An 18,994-nucleotide genomic window follows, 5' to 3' on the forward strand; every position below is an offset into this window, starting at 1 on the left:
AAATAATAAATCTCAATACTTATCAACTTGAGATTTTCATATCTAGATAAAATAAAACCTTTTTTTTCCTCCTTGATCACCCTTGATTAATATTCTTCAAAAAATAAAATCTAACTTTTGATTAAAACCATGTTAGTACGTTCGATTGACAAACATTTTAAAATTTAAAATTTAAATTTTAAATTTTATGATGATTATTGTAGAACTATTTTCAAATATATTTATAAACTTCTAGTAAAAAGAATATTAAACAAACTTCATTTTTCAAGATTGAAAAAAAATGTTATGCATCCAATCCACCCCAACTTCAATGACCTTATCCTAATTCGATTATATTATAATATAGTTTATCGAAAGATCTAATTAATTATTTTACAAAATTAAACAAAAGATAGTAGATTTACAAATACGAACACATCAAAATATGAGAAATTAAATTACCTATAATTCCATCGGCCAAACTTGAGGCTGTATTTTAATGATCAGATCACATAGGCAAACCACAATTGAATTGATTGATCACTAAACTACAGCACCACAGGACGTTCAAAAATAGCAAGTAAAGCAGAGAATTTACAAGCATCTACTTCAATTCTTACCATCTTGGATGGCTTTATGGATAGCGCTGCCGAGCTTTTTGTGCTCGAGTTTCTTGGGTTGAACAGCCAAGTCCTCCGGTGTCACAGGTCGCCTATTGCCGAAGATAGCAAACACAAATAACACAACAACGGCACCAAGTGCTCCACATCCACCGCCGAAGATTAATGCAGCTAGTATTTTCATAGCACAATCACTTCTTGTCTTGTGAACTTTCATATCTTCTTCTCCCTTCTCCGTGAATGTCTCCGGATTCATCGGCTCTGAATGCATCCAATGGGGCATAGTTCTCGAAACAAAGCTCCACGAATATATATTACACTTTTGCGACGAATTCCCGCTCGACGAGCTTAATCCCAGAAGAACGTCCTCGTTTTTCCACATTCTTGACAAGTCAATATGATGGGAAAGCAAAGGGTCAACTGGCTTCTTGCCTCCCAATATTCTTCCCAATCGAACCTCTAATATTTTAGAACTTGCTTCGTGATCAATCCAAGATTGTAATTTTTATCCACTATTTAACTCCAACTCGATGGCTGAAACATTGCTCACTTTCACAGATGCAAAACTGTCAACATCAATCCCAACATGGTCATTATTCAAATCACCATACTTCTCATCCTTAAACGTATCGAATTCAACTGCAAGAAACTTCATTTTTTTCCTCCTCAAACATTCCCATTGAGCCACCATTAAAGACATTCAAAGGAAACCAAATTGGAACCATAATAAAAGCCAATCCATCCCCATATCCTCCAGACATGGAAAACTCAAAAGAAATTGAGAATGACACCATTTTTTAGGGTATCCCTCACAAGATTAATGGGTTTTCGACAAATCATTCTCCCTGCACTAAAAGCACCTGAACCAGAAATTTGAACCGACCTACCACCACTAACAGCCTTAGCATCACCATACACAGCAATTAGTCGAGAGAAGTTTGTATCCGGACCAAAAATGTTTGCATCAAACGATTTATTTTGCTCTGTCGGAAAGGCTTTCCAGCAAAAATCCAATAAGAAGAAAGCCAACAAGTACCAGACGATGAAAATGAGGTCATTTCCAATCAGATTCTTCAGTATAGTCTCTTTTTTTCCTTGATTTTACCTCGTGTCCTCTGAAGAACCCATGTACCCAGAAGTAAACTATATATTGCTGAAATGATTGATGAATTCTTCTAGACGGATTTAAGAGCATAGATTAAATCATGGGGAAATGGGTAAGCGAAGAAGGCGTGGTGCCGGTGGTGCTGCCTGGGAATGGCGAGAAAGTCGTGAAAATTAATACGAGTAGTATAATGTTTCTGCTGCACTTTGATTTGCTTTCTTCTGTGGTTGCTGACCGAGGGAATATAAAATGGGATTCTTTTGGATATGTCCTTTGTTTTCCGAATTTGGACTAATATTGTGTGTTTTCATTTCTGTAAAATAACAAATAAAACACATTGATTGCCAATGTCAATATCTTCCCAATATTTCATATTTTTTTACTATTTTTTTGTGTGGCTAAGTAGAATTTATTTTGTATTAAGAGTTTAAGTTGTTGATTCAAGATTCCATCATTTTATTAGTTTAATTTTTACTTTGTTTCTTCTTCTCAAATAGTTTGGCTTCTGTTATTGACGTCGAGCTATGCCACTCATGGCTTCGTGAACCGAAGTACAAATTTATCTACATTAGGTATCAATTACTATAAATTGAGCACTATAGTACAATAATTGAGTTTTTGAATGTACGTAAACCATTTTATTGCAAATTCAATTAAAAAAACGGAGTATTGTTTTGTAAAATCAAATTACAAAATATCTAATTTAGGTATCCATTAATGAACTGAGCAATAGAACACATAAATTAGGTATTTTAATGCATGAGCCCATTTGATTTCAATATTCAGTACAAAAAATATGGGTATTGTTTCATGGAATCAAAATATAAAAATATATAAATTTGGTAATAAGTAGAATATACGAGGATTAATAGAACAAGTAAATTAGATATTCGAATTGATGAGATCGTATTTTACGCCAAGGTTCATCGAAATAGTTCCAAGAATGTATATAAATATATCTTAATTGGAGCTAATCATGTCTGGTTTTTTGGATGCAACAAGATCGGTCTAGAAAGCCCCAAATTTCCATGATGATGTAAAATAATGCCTATTTATATAAATGTTTACTTTAAACTGGATATTTTATACCTAATACAGTTTGTTTTTCAGATTGAATTTTTTTGATTATTTATTAATGTTGATTGTATTTTTTTAGTTAATATATGGTTGGTAATATTATGATTATAATGGCGGCGTTAATTTGTTATATAAAATCTAATGGTGGTTAGGTATGTTTTTGTTGGTATTTGTTGATGTAATACTAATATATATTTACACAACGTCGTTGATTATAAATAATTTAAAACATGAAAAAAAAATAGTTACAAAGAGTCCAAGATTGAATATAACTATTAGTTATAATAACTTGGGCTACTTTGGAATGTGCACACATTCATTTTTTGGAGTTTAAAATGTGAAGAAAACCAAGTACAAATAATTCAAGTTTGGGTATAACTATTAGAACTTGTAGCACATTTTCCATTATTTTGAATATACTCTATAATTAATTGAGCACTAAATACAATAGATCGAGTATTATTTTAGAAGTGCTCCATTTATGCTAGTATATGCTCAATTTATTATAAAAATACTCATTTTCAGGCATAAATGTATCTAGTTCTAGGGGTGGAGCATATGTAGGATTGTTCACCATGGCACGAGCATTATTTGACATTTTTATTATGAAATCTTTACGACAAAATGCATGGTGCATTGTAGATTAATGCCTATTTGTGAAGTTCATACTGGGGAAAGTTTAAAATGATGTTGGAGTTTTTAGGAGAATTGACCTTTGTTTTTATCTATCAGACAAAAACCGCTACATGAATTTTATCGACACAAAATTATGTTAATTTCGGCATAATATATCGTAAATTCAGTATAATTTGTCCACAAGTAAGTACATAACTTTGATATTTGAGCATAAATTATTAGGAGTAACCAAGTCGTTTGGATTTAAAATCCCATGAAAACTTGAAAATGAGATTTAGGAAAACAACATCTTACAATGATTATATTTATTAGATAAAATGAACTACATATACTATTATTGACACAAATATGTTATTCAAGCATAATATATCGCAACTGTATTATTATTTGTTTGAACTTGGACAAATTACTTGGATATTTGAGCATTAAATCGGAATCACATCCAAGTCATCTTGATCCAACATTATCAAGAAATAAGATGATTTTTTGGTTATCCAGCATAAAATCGGAGTCACATCTAAGTCATCTCGTTTCAACATTATTTTTGGTTATAAAATATGAAGAGACCATATCAATAAATAAGATCAATGACGTCACAACATTGATTGACCAATAATCACAAGTGCTTCAATCTTATAGTTTTGAGACATTTCTCAAGCAATTTATCAATAATGAATTGACGAATATAGTTCAGATTCCAGAAGAAAAAACCAACTAAACTTGATCTTTTTTTTTTTCAAGTTTCAATTTAATGATCGACATGGAGCAAATACATTAATGAAACATATCTAGTACTATTTCCAAATTTTTAAAAACCAATACCGCAATCTACGCAACTTATTGAATAATTAAAAATATATAACTCGTAGCTCTAATACAGATGTATAAATTCAATTTGTTCAACCATGCTTTAGTTATTAACTAAAATAATTAATACATATAGCAATCTTGTGAATTTAAAGGATGAAACCCACAACAAATTAAGATAATTATCGAATCAACAAATTCTCACAAGCTTATAAATCCCAAAATCTCATAGTTTATTTCAATGGTTATAATTCACATAAAATTAGAAATCAGCTATTTATTTGAATATTTTATTTTTTGTGAGCATAAGTTCCACTCAATTCAAGCTGGCTCAAGCTCCACACGAATATGTATAGCTGAGACAAGCTAACTACCTTCATTATCATACATGTCTGAAAAGAATAACCTAACAAGAGAAATTAAACCAACAAAAAATCTGAAGTTCTAGAGGTGCAATAAGTGGGAAAAATGAAAATGAAACTTGAGTGAAGATGGAAAAAATATTGGCAAGTGGAGATGACTGTGGCGGAGAAGCACCTGGAATTTTTTTTGATCTTTGTACAACGAGCTTGAAGAATAAAGAGGATAAGAAATATAAATTGTTTAATTTAATTTGAAAAATGGAAAAAGGGCATTTTAGTCAATTTGTGTAGTTAGGGAGTTTAAACAAACAAGTATTTGCATATGGGGATTGACAACAAAAAACTTCTAACATAGGGACTATAAAAGAAGTTCAATTTGGATTTAGGTATTTTAGAAAAAGTCAACCTTAAAAAAATATCTAAATAAGTTCAAGTTTTTAAAGTGTTATTATTTTAAATAACAAAATTTTATCAAAAAGACAAAAGTGGTTTTGTTTTAGATAAATGTTGAAAATTAATTTTGTCTCAATTTTTTAATAATAGTAGAAGCAGCAACCTAAAATTCAGGAAGTCTAGCTTTTGAAACAAATACTTATTAAAACATTTTGTGTAATAATTTTTAAGAAAAAATCTTCTTTGTTTAAAAAAAATATTTTTAGTTCATTGTTTTATTCAGCTAAACAGACTCTACTTTCTACAATTTTTATATCATATTCAAAAATTTGTTTTTTCCATAATCTTGTGTGAAAACGAACAATACTATATATCCGTGAGACCGTCTAAGAAGAGACTTATTCAATGTAAAATAACTATTGCTTTCTTTTTATGGTTTATTAATCAATCCAATCATTAATTGAAGAAGTTTTCCCAAACATAAAGATAATAGGACTTCGATTGATATATCCTTCTTGCTTGTTTTTTATATTCTAGCATATCTAATCCCTCTCATCTAAATAAATTCTTTTACAAATAAGAACAAAAACTAAATAACCTGTAGTTGTAAATCAATCTGCCAAAATGTATTTTCACGATGATTTAAAAAAAAAGGTAAAAACTAGAATCAAATTATTATCAACCCTTTTAAACATGTCATAATAATGGACTCATTCACGAAATTAAACAACAAAAACAAAAATTTTGTAACAAGTACTGAATCTTCAAATTAATTATGTGCAACTGGAATAGATGTTCAATCTGATACCAAATCTACTGTGTATTAACCAAACTATATATGTATCCTAGATGAAATCTTGATGCAGAGGATGCTGACGAAGTAGAGAAAATTCAAATCTTCCATCTGTTTCTTCCCACCGGAGCCCAATCTCATCGTTCTTGCGCAACACACGCCTCCTAACAAAATCCTTCATCCAGCCATTCACGAGGACGTAACTATCCGTTATCCAGGTTTTCAGCAACAGAGTGTGCACGGTTCGTGTATCCACATCATACACGGTGATCTCCACCCCCCTCTTCTCATCGAAGTCCTCAATATTCGGCAAAATATGATCCTTGACTAACTGTTTTCCGAGGAGAAGCCTCGACGAACCGTCCACGTCACTTTTCTTCAAGGTTTTCTTGATTCTCCAATAACCCTCATGATGATTAACGGGAAGATTGACGTGCGGCTGAACCACACTTCCTTGGGTATGTGGTGATATCACCGCTGGGATTGTCTCGTCCACCGCTATAGAATCAAGAGAAACAGATCCAGTCTCTCCTGTCGTCGTCGACGTCGTCTCGGTCATCCGAGTATCGATGGATACTCCGAATATTCTAATAGTTTTGTACTCTTGACCGGTGGAGGAAGAAGCAAAAAAGGGTCCGTAAGGTGTTGCTGAAGGAGTAGGTGACGACGAAGAGCCAGGGAAGAACGCCATGCACGCGCAAGTACTGTATTCACCAGTAATTAATATATCGTATATTATGTGTGCATATGGAGCATATATATAGAAGTGTATCCTGATCAATGTAGTTTGATAACTATCTGGAATAGGATTCATAAAAATTTCATTAATAATCCATTCGTTTCCTACTTTGAAATAAACCGATTATGATAATTTCGATCGAGAAGAGTGCCAACCAATCAAGATTTTTTTTCCTACATAGATTTCTTTTGTGAATTTTAAATTGATTTTGAAAGTGTAAAAATGTTTGTATGTTTATATTTAATTGATTGGTTCCAAATTCTCTATGGTGTATTCAAAACGATATGGTAATAAATAATAAATCTCAATACTTATCAACTTGAGATTTTCATATCTAGAGAAGATTAATAAAATAAAACCCTTTTTTCCCTCCTTGATCACCCTTGATTAATATTCTTCAAAAAATAAAATCTAACTTTTGATTAAAACCATGTTAGTACGTTCGATTGACAAACATTTTAAAATTTAAAATTTAAATTTTAAATTTTATGATGATTATTGTAGAACTATTTTCAAATATATTTATAAACTTCTAGTAAAAAGAATATTAAACAAACTTCATTTTTCGAGATTGAAAAAAAATGTTATGCATCCAATCCACCCCAACTTCAATGACCTTATCCTAATTCGATTATATTATAATATAGTTTATCGAAAGATCTAATTAATTATTTTACAAAATTAAACAAAAGATAGTAGATTTACAAATACGAGCACATCAAAATATGAGAAATTAAATTACCTATAATTCCATCGGCCAAACTTGAGGCTGTATTTTAATGATCAGATCACATAGGCAAACCACAATTGAATTGATTGATCACTAAACTACAGCACCACAGGACGTTCAAAAATAGCAAGTAAAGCAGAGAATTTACAAGCATCTACTTCAATTCTTACCATCTTGGATGGCTTTATGGATAGCGCTGCCGAGCTTTTTGTGCTCGAGTTTCTTGGGTTGAACAGCCAAGTCCTCCGGTGTCACAGGTCGCCTATTGCCGAAGATAGCAAACACAAATAACACAACAACGGCACCAAGTGCTCCACATCCACCGCCGAAGATTAATGCAGCTAGTATTTTCATAGCACAATCACTTCTTGTCTTGTGAACTTTCATATCTCCTTCTCCCTTCTCCGTGAATGTCTCCGGATTCATCGGCTCTGAATGCATCCAATGGGGCATAGTTCTCGAAACAAAGCTCCACGAATATATATTACACTTTTGCGACGAATTCCCGCTCGACGAGCTTAATCCCAGAAGAACGTCCTCGTTTTTCCACATTCTTGACAAGTCAATATGATGGGAAAGCAAAGGGTCAACTGGCTTCTTGCCTCCCAATATTCTTCCCAATCGAACCTCTAATATTTTAGAACTTGCTTCGTGATCAATCCAAGATTGTAATTTTTCTCCACTATTTAACTCCAACTCGATGGCTGAAACATTGCTCACTTTCACAGATGCAAAACTGTCAACATCAATCCCAACATGGTCATTATTCAAATCACCATACTTCTCATCCTTAAACGTATCGAATTCAACTGCAAGAAACTTCATTTTTTTCCTCCTCAAACATTCCCACTGAGCCACCATTAAAGACATTCAAAGGAAACCAAATTGGAACCATAATAAAAGCCAATCCATCCCCATATCCTCCAGACATGGAAAACTCAAAAGAAATTGAGAATGACACCATTTTTTAGGGTATCCCTCAACAAGATTAATGGGTTTTCGACAAATCATTCTCCCGGCACTAAAAGCACCTGAACCAGAAATTTGAACCGACCTACCACCACTAACAGCCTTAGCATCACCATACACAGCAATTAGTCGAGAGAAGTTTGTATCCGGACCAAAAATGTTTGCATCAAACGATTTATTTTGCTCTGTCGGAAAGGCTTTCCAGCAAAAATCCAATAAGAAGAAAGCCAACAAGTACCAGACGATGAAAACGAGGTCATTTCCAATCAGATTCTTCAGTATAGTCTCTTTTTTTCCTTGATTTTACCTCGTGTCCTCTGAAGAACCCATGTACCCAGAAGTAAACTATATATTGCTGAAATGATTGATGAATTCTTCTGGACGGATTTAAGAGCATAGATTAAATCATGGGGAAATGGGTAAGCGAAGAAGGCGTGGTGCCGGTGGTGCTGCCTGGGAATGGCGAGAAAGTCGTGAAAATTAATACGAGTAGTATAATGTTTCTGCTGCACTTTGATTTGCTTTCTTCTGTGGTTGCTGACCGAGGGAATATAAAATGGGATTCTTTTGGATATGTCCTTTGTTTTCCGAATTTGGACTAATATTGTGTGTTTTCATTTCTGTAAAATAACAAATAACACATTGATTGCCAATGTCAATATCTTCCCAATATTTCATATTTTTTACTATTTTTTTGTGTGGCTAAGTAGAATTTATTTTGTATTAAGAGTTTAAGTTGTTGATTCAAGATTCCATCATTTTATTAGTTTAATTTTTACTTTGTTTCTTCTTCTCAAATAGTTTGGCTTCTGTTATTGACGTCGAGCTATGCCACTCATGGTTTCGTGAAACCGAAGTACAAATTTATCTACATTAGGTATCAATTAGTATAAATTGAGCACTATAGTACATTAATCGAGTATTTGAATGTACGAAACCATTTTTTGGATGCAAAAAGATCGGTCTAGAAAGCCCCAAATTTCCATGACGATGTAAAATAATGCCTATTTATATAAATGTGTACTTTAAATTGGATTTTTTATATCTAATACAGTTTGTTTTTCAGATTGAATTTTTTTGATTATTTATTAATGTTGATTATATTTTTTTAGTTAATACATGGTTGGTAATATTATGATTATAATGGCGGCGTTAATTTGTTATATAAAATCTAATGGTGGTTAGGTATGTTTTTGTTGGTATTTGTTGATGTAATACTAATATATATTTACACAACGTCGTTGATTATAAATAATTTAAAACATGAAAAAAAAATAGTTACAAAGAGTCCAAGATTGAATATAACTATTAGTTATAATAACTTGGGCTACTTTGGAATGTGCACACATTCATTTTTTGGAGTTTAAAATGTGAAGAAAACCAAGTACAAATAATTCAAGTTTGGGTATAACTATTAGAACTTGTAGCACATTTTCCATTATTTTGAATATACTCTATAATTAATTGAGCACTAAATACAATAGATCGAGTATTATTTTAGAAGTGCTCCATTTATGCTAGTATATGCTCAATTTATTATAAAAATACTCATTTTCAGGCATAAATGTATCTAGTTCTAGGGGTGGAGCATATGTAGGATTGTTCACCATGGCACGAGCATTATTTGACATTTTTATTATGAAATCTTTACGACAAAATGCATGGTGCATTGTAGATTAATGCCTATTTGTGAAGTTCATACTGGGGAAAGTTTAAAATGATGTTGGGGTTTTTAGGAGAATTGACCCTTAGCTTGTTTTTATCTATAAAAAAAAAACCGCTACATGAATTATTATCGACATAAAATTATGTTAATTTCGGCATAATATATCGTAAATTCAGTATAATTTGTCCACAATTAAGTACATAACTTTGATATTTGAGCATAAATTATTAGGAGTACCCAAGTCGTTTGGATTTAAAATCCCATGAAAACTTGAAAAATGAGATTTAGGAAAACAACATCTTAAAATGATTATATTTATTAGATAAAATGAACTACATATACTATTATTGACACAAATATGTTATTCAAGCATAATATATCGCAACTGCATTATTATTTGTTTGAACTTGGACAAATTACTTGGATATTTGAGCATTAAATCGGAATCACATCCAAGTCATCTTGATCCAACAAAAATAAGATGATTTTTTGGTTATCCAGCATAAAATCGGAGTCACATCTAAGTCATCTCGTTTCAACATTATTTTTGGTTATAAAATATGAAGAGACCATATCAATAAATAAGATCAATGACGTCACAACATTGATTGACCAATAATCACAAGTGCTTCAATCTTATAGTTTTGAGACATTTCTCAAGCAATGTATCAATTATGAATTGACGAATATAGTTCAGATTCCAGAAAAAAAAACCAACTAAACTTGATCTTTTTTTTCAAGTTTCAATTTAATGATCGACATGGAGCAAATACATTAAGGAAACATATCTAGTACTATTTCCAAATTTTTTAAAAACCAATACCGCAATCTACGCAACTTATTGAATAATTAAAAATGTATAAATCGTAGCTCTAAGATAGATGTATAAATTCAATTTGTTCAACCATGCTTTAGCTATTAACTAAAATTATTAATACATATAGCAATCTTGTGAATTTAAAGGATGAAACCCACAACAAATTAAGATAATTATCGAATCAACAAATTCTCACAAGCTTATAAATCCCAAAATCTCATAGTTTATTTCAATGGTTATAATTCACATAAAATTAGAAATCAGCTATTTATTTGAATATTTTATTTTTTGTGAGCATAAGTTCCACTCAATTCAAGCTGGCTCAAGCTCCACACGAATATGTATAGCTGAGACAAGCTAACTACCTTCATTATCATACATGTCTGAAAAGAATAACCTAACAAGAGAAATTAAACCAACAAAAAATCTGAAGTTCTAGAGGTGCAATAAGTGGGTAAAATGAAAATGAAACTTGAGTGAAGATGGAAAAAATATTGGCAAGTGGAGATGACTGTGGCGGAGAAGCGCCTGGAATTTTTTTTGATCTTTGTACAACGAGCTTGAAGAATAAAGAGGATAAGAAATATAAATTGTTTAATTTAATTTGAAAAATGGAAAAAGGGCATTTTAGTCAATTTGTGTAGTTAGGGAGTTTAAACAAACAAGTATTTGCATATGGGGATTGACAACAAAAAACTTCTAACACAGGGACTATAAAAGAAGTTCAATTTGGATTTAGGTATTTTAGAAAAAGTCAACCTTAAAAAAATATCTAAATAAGTTTAATTTTTTAAAGTGTTATTATTTTAAATAACAAAATTTTATCAAAAAGACAAAAGTGGTTTTGTTTTAGATAAATGTTGAAAATTAATTTTGTCTCAATTTTTTAATAATAGTAGAAGCAGCAACCTAAAATTCAGGAAGTCTAGCTTTTGAAACAAATACTTATTAAAACATTTTGTGTAATAATTTTTAAGAAAAAATCTTCTTTGTTTAAAAAAAATATTTTTAGTTCATTGTTTTATTCAGCTAAACAGACTCTACTTTCTACAATTTTTATATCATATTCAAAAATTTGTTTTTTCCATAATCTTGTGTGAAAACGAACAATACTATATATCCGTGAGACCGTCTAAGAAGAGACTTATTCAATGTAAAATAACTATTGCTTTCTTTTTATGGTTTATTAATCAATCCAATCATTAATTGAAGAAGTTTTCCCAAACATAAAGATAATAGGACTTCGATTGATATATCCTTCTTGCTTGTTTTTTATATTCTAGCATATCTAATCCCTCTCATCTAAATAAATTCTTTTACAAATAAGAACAAAAACTAAATAACCTGTAGTTGTAAATCAATCTGCCAAAATGTATTTTCACGATGATTTAAAAAAAAAGGTAAAAACTAGAATCAAATTATTATCAACCCTTTTAAACATGTCATAATAATGGACTCATTCACGAAATTAAACAACAAAAACAAAAATTTTGTAACAAGTACTGAATCTTCAAATTAATTATGTGCAACTGGAATAGATGTTCAATCTGATACCAAATCTACTGTGTATTAACCAAACTATATATGTATCCTAGATGAAATCTTGATGCAGAGGATGCTGACGAAGTAGAGAAAATTCAAATCTTCCATCTGTTTCTTCCCACCGGAGCCCAATCTCATCGTTCTTGCGCAACACACGCCTCCTAACAAAATCCTTCATCCAGCCATTCACGAGGACGTAACTATCCGTTATCCAGGTTTTCAGCAACAGAGTGTGCACGGTTCGTGTATCCACATCATACACGGTGATCTCCACCCCCCTCTTCTCATCGAAGTCCTCAATATTCGGCAAAATATGATCCTTGACTAACTGTTTTCCGAGGAGAAGCCTCGACGAACCGTCCACGTCACTTTTCTTCAAGGTTTTCTTGATTCTCCAATAACCCTCATGATGATTAACGGGAAGATTGACGTGCGGCTGAACCACACTTCCTTGGGTATGTGGTGATATCACCGCTGGGATTGTCTCGTCCACCGCTATAGAATCAAGAGAAACAGATCCAGTCTCTCCTGTCGTCGTCGACGTCGTCTCGGTCATCCGAGTATCGATGGATACTCCGAATATTCTAATAGTTTTGTACTCTTGACCGGTGGAGGAAGAAGCAAAAAAGGGTCCGTAAGGTGTTGCTGAAGGAGTAGGTGACGACGAAGAGCCAGGGAAGAACGCCATGCACGCGCAAGTACTGTATTCACCAGTAATTAATATATCGTATATTATGTGTGCATATGGAGCATATATATAGAAGTGTATCCTGATCAATGTAGTTTGATAACTATCTGGAATAGGATTCATAAAAATTTCATTAATAATCCATTCGTTTCCTACTTTGAAATAAACCGATTATGATAATTTCGATCGAGAAGAGTGCCAACCAATCAAGATTTTTTTTCCTACATAGATTTCTTTTGTGAATTTTAAATTGATTTTGAAAGTGTAAAAATGTTTGTATGTTTATATTTAATTGATTGGTTCCAAATTCTCTATGGTGTATTCAAAACGATATGGTAATAAATAATAAATCTCAATACTTATCAACTTGAGATTTTCATATCTAGAGAAGATTAATAAAATAAAACCCTTTTTTCCCTCCTTGATCACCCTTGATTAATATTCTTCAAAAAATAAAATCTAACTTTTGATTAAAACCATGTTAGTACGTTCGATTGACAAACATTTTAAAATTTAAAATTTAAATTTTAAATTTTATGATGATTATTGTAGAACTATTTTCAAATATATTTATAAACTTCTAGTAAAAAGAATATTAAACAAACTTCATTTTTCGAGATTGAAAAAAAATGTTATGCATCCAATCCACCCCAACTTCAATGACCTTATCCTAATTCGATTATATTATAATATAGTTTATCGAAAGATCTAATTAATTATTTTACAAAATTAAACAAAAGATAGTAGATTTACAAATACGAACACATCAAAATATGAGAAATTAAATTACCTATAATTCCATCGGCCAAACTTGAGGCTGTATTTTAATGATCAGATCACATAGGCAAACCACAATTGAATTGATTGATCACTAAACTACAGCACCACAGGACGTTCAAAAATAGCAAGTAAAGCAGAGAATTTACAAGCATCTACTTCAATTCTTACCATCTTGGATGGCTTTATGGATAGCGCTGCCGAGCTTTTTGTGCTCGAGTTTCTTGGGTTGAACAGCCAAGTCCTCCGGTGTCACAGGTCGCCTATTGCCGAAGATAGCAAACACAAATAACACAACAACGGCACCAAGTGCTCCACATCCACCGCCGAAGATTAATGCAGCTAGTATTTTCATAGCACAATCACTTCTTGTCTTGTGAACTTTCATATCTTCTTCTCCCTTCTCCGTGAATGTCTCCGGATTCATCGGCTCTGAATGCATCCAATGGGGCATAGTTCTCGAAACAAAGCTCCACGAATATATATTACACTTTTGCGACGAATTCCCGCTCGACGAGCTTAATCCCAGAAGAACGTCCTCGTTTTTCCACATTCTTGACAAGTCAATATGATGGGAAAGCAAAGGGTCAACTGGCTTCTTGCCTCCCAATATTCTTCCCAATCGAACCTCTAATATTTTAGAACTTGCTTCGTGATCAATCCAAGATTGTAATTTTTATCCACTATTTAACTCCAACTCGATGGCTGAAACATTGCTCACTTTCACAGATGCAAAACTGTCAACATCAATCCCAACATGGTCATTATTCAAATCACCATACTTCTCATCCTTAAACGTATCGAATTCAACTGCAAGAAACTTCATTTTTTTCCTCCTCAAACATTCCCATTGAGCCACCATTAAAGACATTCAAAGGAAACCAAATTGGAACCATAATAAAAGCCAATCCATCCCCATATCCTCCAGACATGGAAAACTCAAAAGAAATTGAGAATGACACCATTTTTTAGGGTATCCCTCACAAGATTAATGGGTTTTCGACAAATCATTCTCCCTGCACTAAAAGCACCTGAACCAGAAATTTGAACCGACCTACCACCACTAACAGCCTTAGCATCACCATACACAGCAATTAGTCGAGAGAAGTTTGTATCCGGACCAAAAATGTTTGCATCAAACGATTTATTTTGCTCTGTCGGAAAGGCTTTCCAGCAAAAATCCAATAAGAAGAAAGCCAACAAGTACCAGACGATGAAAATGAGGTCATTTCCAATCAGATTCTTCAGTATAGTCTCTTTTTTTCCTTGATTTTACCTCGTGTCCTCTGAAGAACCCATGTACCCAGAAGTAAACTATATATTGCTGAAATGATTGATGAATTCTTCTAGACGGATTTAAGAGCATAGATTAAATCATGGGGAAATGGGTAAGCGAAGAAGGCGTGGTGCCGGTGGTGCTGCCTGGGAATGGCGAGAAAGTCGTGAAAATTAATACGAGTAGTATAATGTTTCTGCTGCACTTTGATTTGCTTTCTTCTGTGGTTGCTGACCGAGGGAATATAAAATGGGATTCTTTTGGATATGTCCTTTGTTTTCCGAATTTGGACTAATATTGTGTGTTTTCATTTCTGTAAAATAACAAATAAAACACATTGATTGCCAATGTCAATATCTTCCCAATATTTCATATTTTTTTACTATTTTTTTGTGTGGCTAAGTAGAATTTATTTTGTATTAAGAGTTTAAGTTGTTGATTCAAGATTCCATCATTTTATTAGTTTAATTTTTACTTTGTTTCTTCTTCTCAAATAGTTTGGCTTCTGTTATTGACGTCGAGCTATGCCACTCATGGCTTCGTGAACCGAAGTACAAATTTATCTACATTAGGTATCAATTACTATAAATTGAGCACTATAGTACAATAATTGAGTTTTTGAATGTACGTAAACCATTTTATTGCAAATTCAATTAAAAAAACGGAGTATTGTTTTGTAAAATCAAATTACAAAATATCTAATTTAGGTATCCATTAATGAACTGAGCAATAGAACACATAAATTAGGTATTTTAATGCATGAGCCCATTTGATTTCAATATTCAGTACAAAAAATATGGGTATTGTTTCATGGAATCAAAATATAAAAATATATAAATTTGGTAATAATTAGAATATACGAGGATTAATAGAACAAGTAAATTAGATATTCGAATTGATGAGATCGTATTTTACGCCAAGGTTCATCGAAATAGTTCCAAGAATGTATATAAATATATCTTAATTGGAGCTAATCATGTCTGGTTTTTTGGATGCAACAAGATCGGTCTAGAAAGCCCCAAATTTCCATGATGATGTAAAATAATGCCTATTTATATAAATGTTTACTTTAAACTGGATATTTTATACCTAATACAGTTTGTTTTTCAGATTGAATTTTTTTGATTATTTATTAATGTTGATTGTATTTTTTTAGTTAATATATGGTTGGTAATATTATGATTATAATGGCGGCGTTAATTTGTTAATAAAATCTAATGGTGGTTAGGTATGTTTTTGTTGGTATTTGTTGATGTAATACTAATATATATTTACACAACGTCGTTGATTATAAATAATTTAAAACATGAAAAAAAAATAGTTACAAAGAGTCCAAGATTGAATATAACTATTAGTTATAATAACTTGGGCTACTTTGGAATGTGCACACGTTCATTTTTTGGAGTTTAAAATGTGAAGAAAACCAAGTACAAATAATTCAAGTTTGGGTATAACTATTAGAACTTGTAGCACATTTTCCATTATTTTGAATATACTCTATAATTAATTGAGCACTAAATACAATAGATCGAGTATTATTTTAGAAGTGCTCCATTTATGCTAGTATATGCTCAATTTATTATAAAAATACTCATTTTCAGGCATAAATGTATCTAGTTCTAGGGGTGGAGCATACGTAGGATTGTTCACCATGGCACGAGCATTATTTGACATTTTTATTATGAAATCTTTACGACAAAATGCATGGTGCATTGTAGATTAATGCCTATTTGTGAAGTTCATACTGGGGAAAGTTTAAAATGATGTTGGAGTTTTTAGGAGAATTGACCTTTGTTTTTATCTATCAAACAAAAACCGCTACATGAATTTTATCGACACAAAATTATGTTAATTTCGGCATAATATATCGTAAATTCAGTATAATTTGTCCACAAGTAAGTACATAACTTTGATATTTGAGCATAAATTATTAGGAGTACCCAAGTCGTTTGGATTTAAAATCCCATGAAAACTTGAAAATGAGATTTAGGAAAACAACATCTTACAATGATTATATTTATTAGATAAAATGAACTACATATACTATTATTGACACAAATATGTTATTCAAGCATAATATATCGCAACTGTATTATTATTTGTTTGAACTTGGACAAATTACTTGGATATTTGAGCATTAAATCGGAATCACATCCAAGTCATCTTGATCCAACAAAAATAAGATGATTTTTTGGTTATCCAGCATAAAATCGGAGTCACATCTAAGTCATCTCGTTTCAACATTATTTTTGGTTATAAAATATGAAGAGACCATATCAATAAATAAGATCAATGACGTCACAACATTGATTGACCAATAATCACAAGTGCTTCAATCTTATAGTTTTGAGACATTTCTCAAGCAATGTATCAATTATGAATTGACGAATATAGTTCAGATTCCAGAAAAAAAAACCAACTAAACTTGATCTTTTTTTTCAAGTTTCAATTTAATGATCGACATGGAGCAAATACATTAAGGAAACATATCTAGTACTATTTCCAAATTTTTTAAAAACCAATACCGCAATCTACGCAACTTATTGAATAATTAAAAATGTATAAATCGTAGCTCTAAGACAGATGTATAAATTCAATTTGTTCAACCATGCTTTAGCTATTAACTAAAATTATTAATACATATAGCAATCTTGTGAATTTAAAGGATGAAACCCACAACAAATTAAGATAATTATCGAATCAACAAATTCTCACAAGCTTATAAATCCCAAAATCTCATAGTTTATTTCAATGGTTATAATTCACATAAAATTAGAAATCAGCTATTTATTTGAATATTTTATTTTTTGTGAGCATAAGTTCCACTCAATTCAAGCTGGCTCAAGCTCCACACGAGTATGTATAGCTGAGACAAGCTAACTACCTTCATTATCATACATGTCTGAAAAGAATAACCTAACAAGAGAAATTAAACCAACAAAAAATCTGAAGTTCTAGAGGTGCAATAAGTGGGAAAAATGAAAATGAAACTTGAGTGAAGATGGAAAAAATATTGGCAAGTGGAGATGACTGTGGCGGAGAAGCGCCTGGAATTTTTTTTGATCTTTGTACAACGAGCTTGAAGAATAAAGAGGATAAGAAATATAAATTGTTTAATTTAATTTGAAAAATGGAAAAAGGGCATTTTAGTCAATTTGTGTAGTTAGGGAGTTTAAACAAACAAGTATTTGCATATGGGGATTGACAACAAAAAACTTCTAACATAGGGACTATAAAAGAAGTTCAATTTGGATTTAGGTATTTTAGAAAAAGTCAACCTTAAAAAAATATCTAAATAAGTTCAATTTTTTAAAGTGTTATTATTTTAAATAACAAAATTTTATCAAAAAGACAAAAGTGGTTTTGTTTTAGATAAATGTTGAAAATTAATTTTGTCTCAATTTTTTAATAATAGTAGAAGCAGCAACCTAAAATTCAGGAAGTCTAGCTTTTGAAACAAATACTTATTAAAACATTTTGTGTAATAATTTTTAAGAAAAAATCTTCTTTGTTTAAAAAAAATATTTTTAGTTCATTGTTTTATTCAGCTAAACAGACTCTACTTTCTACAATTTTTATATCATATTCAAAAATTTGTTTTTTCCATAATCTTGTGTGAAAACGAACAATACTATATATCCGTGAGACCGTCTAAGAAGAGACTTATTCAATGTAAAATAACTATTGCTTTCTTTTTATGGTTTATTAATCAATCCAATCACTAATTGAAGAAGTTTTCCCAAACATAAAGATAATAGGACTTCGATTGATATATCCTTCTTGTTTGTTTTTTATATTCTAGCATATCTAATCCCTCTCATCTAAATAAATTCTTTTACAAATAAAAACAAAAACTAAATAACCTGTAGTTGTAAATCAATCTGCCAAAATGTATTTTCACGATGATTTAAAAAAAAAAGGTAAAAACTAGAATCAAATTATTATCAACCCTTTTAAACATGTCATAATAATGGACTCATTCACGAAATTAAACAACAAAAACAAAAATTTTGTAACA

At 31.4% G+C, this 18,994-nt stretch overlaps 1 protein-coding gene across 1 annotated transcript; it reads right to left on the reverse strand.

Annotated features, from left to right (window-relative positions):
* Window positions 1-6,327: 6,327 nt before the first annotated feature.
* Window positions 6,328-8,762, reverse strand: LOC142550763 (L-type lectin-domain containing receptor kinase S.6-like). The gene is made up of 2 exons (XM_075659826.1): window positions 7,412-8,762; window positions 6,328-6,476 (listed from the first exon to the last, which is right to left on the reverse strand). Exons 1-2 carry the CDS (start codon window positions 8,109-8,111, stop codon window positions 6,328-6,330), a joined length of 849 nt encoding a protein of 282 aa, XP_075515941.1. The 5' UTR covers window positions 8,112-8,762.
* Between the last annotated feature and the right edge of the window lie 10,232 nt (window positions 8,763-18,994).

Source organism: Primulina tabacum, chromosome 7 (genome assembly GCF_025594145.1).
Source record: "Primulina tabacum isolate GXHZ01 chromosome 7, ASM2559414v2, whole genome shotgun sequence".
NCBI lineage: Eukaryota > Viridiplantae > Streptophyta > Magnoliopsida > Lamiales > Gesneriaceae > Primulina > Primulina tabacum.

What these genes read in the sequence shown, in the direction of transcription:
- LOC142550763 (XM_075659826.1), bottom strand. Translation starts at nt 8,111, where the DNA reads ATGTCTTTAATGGTGGCTCAGTGGGAATGTTTGAGGAGGAAAAAAATG. An exon ending in CCATAAAGCCATCCAAGATG is followed by an intron (nt 6,477 to 7,411) that starts GTAAGAATTGAA and finishes TGGTGAATACAG; the next exon opens with TACTTGCGCGTGCATGGCGT.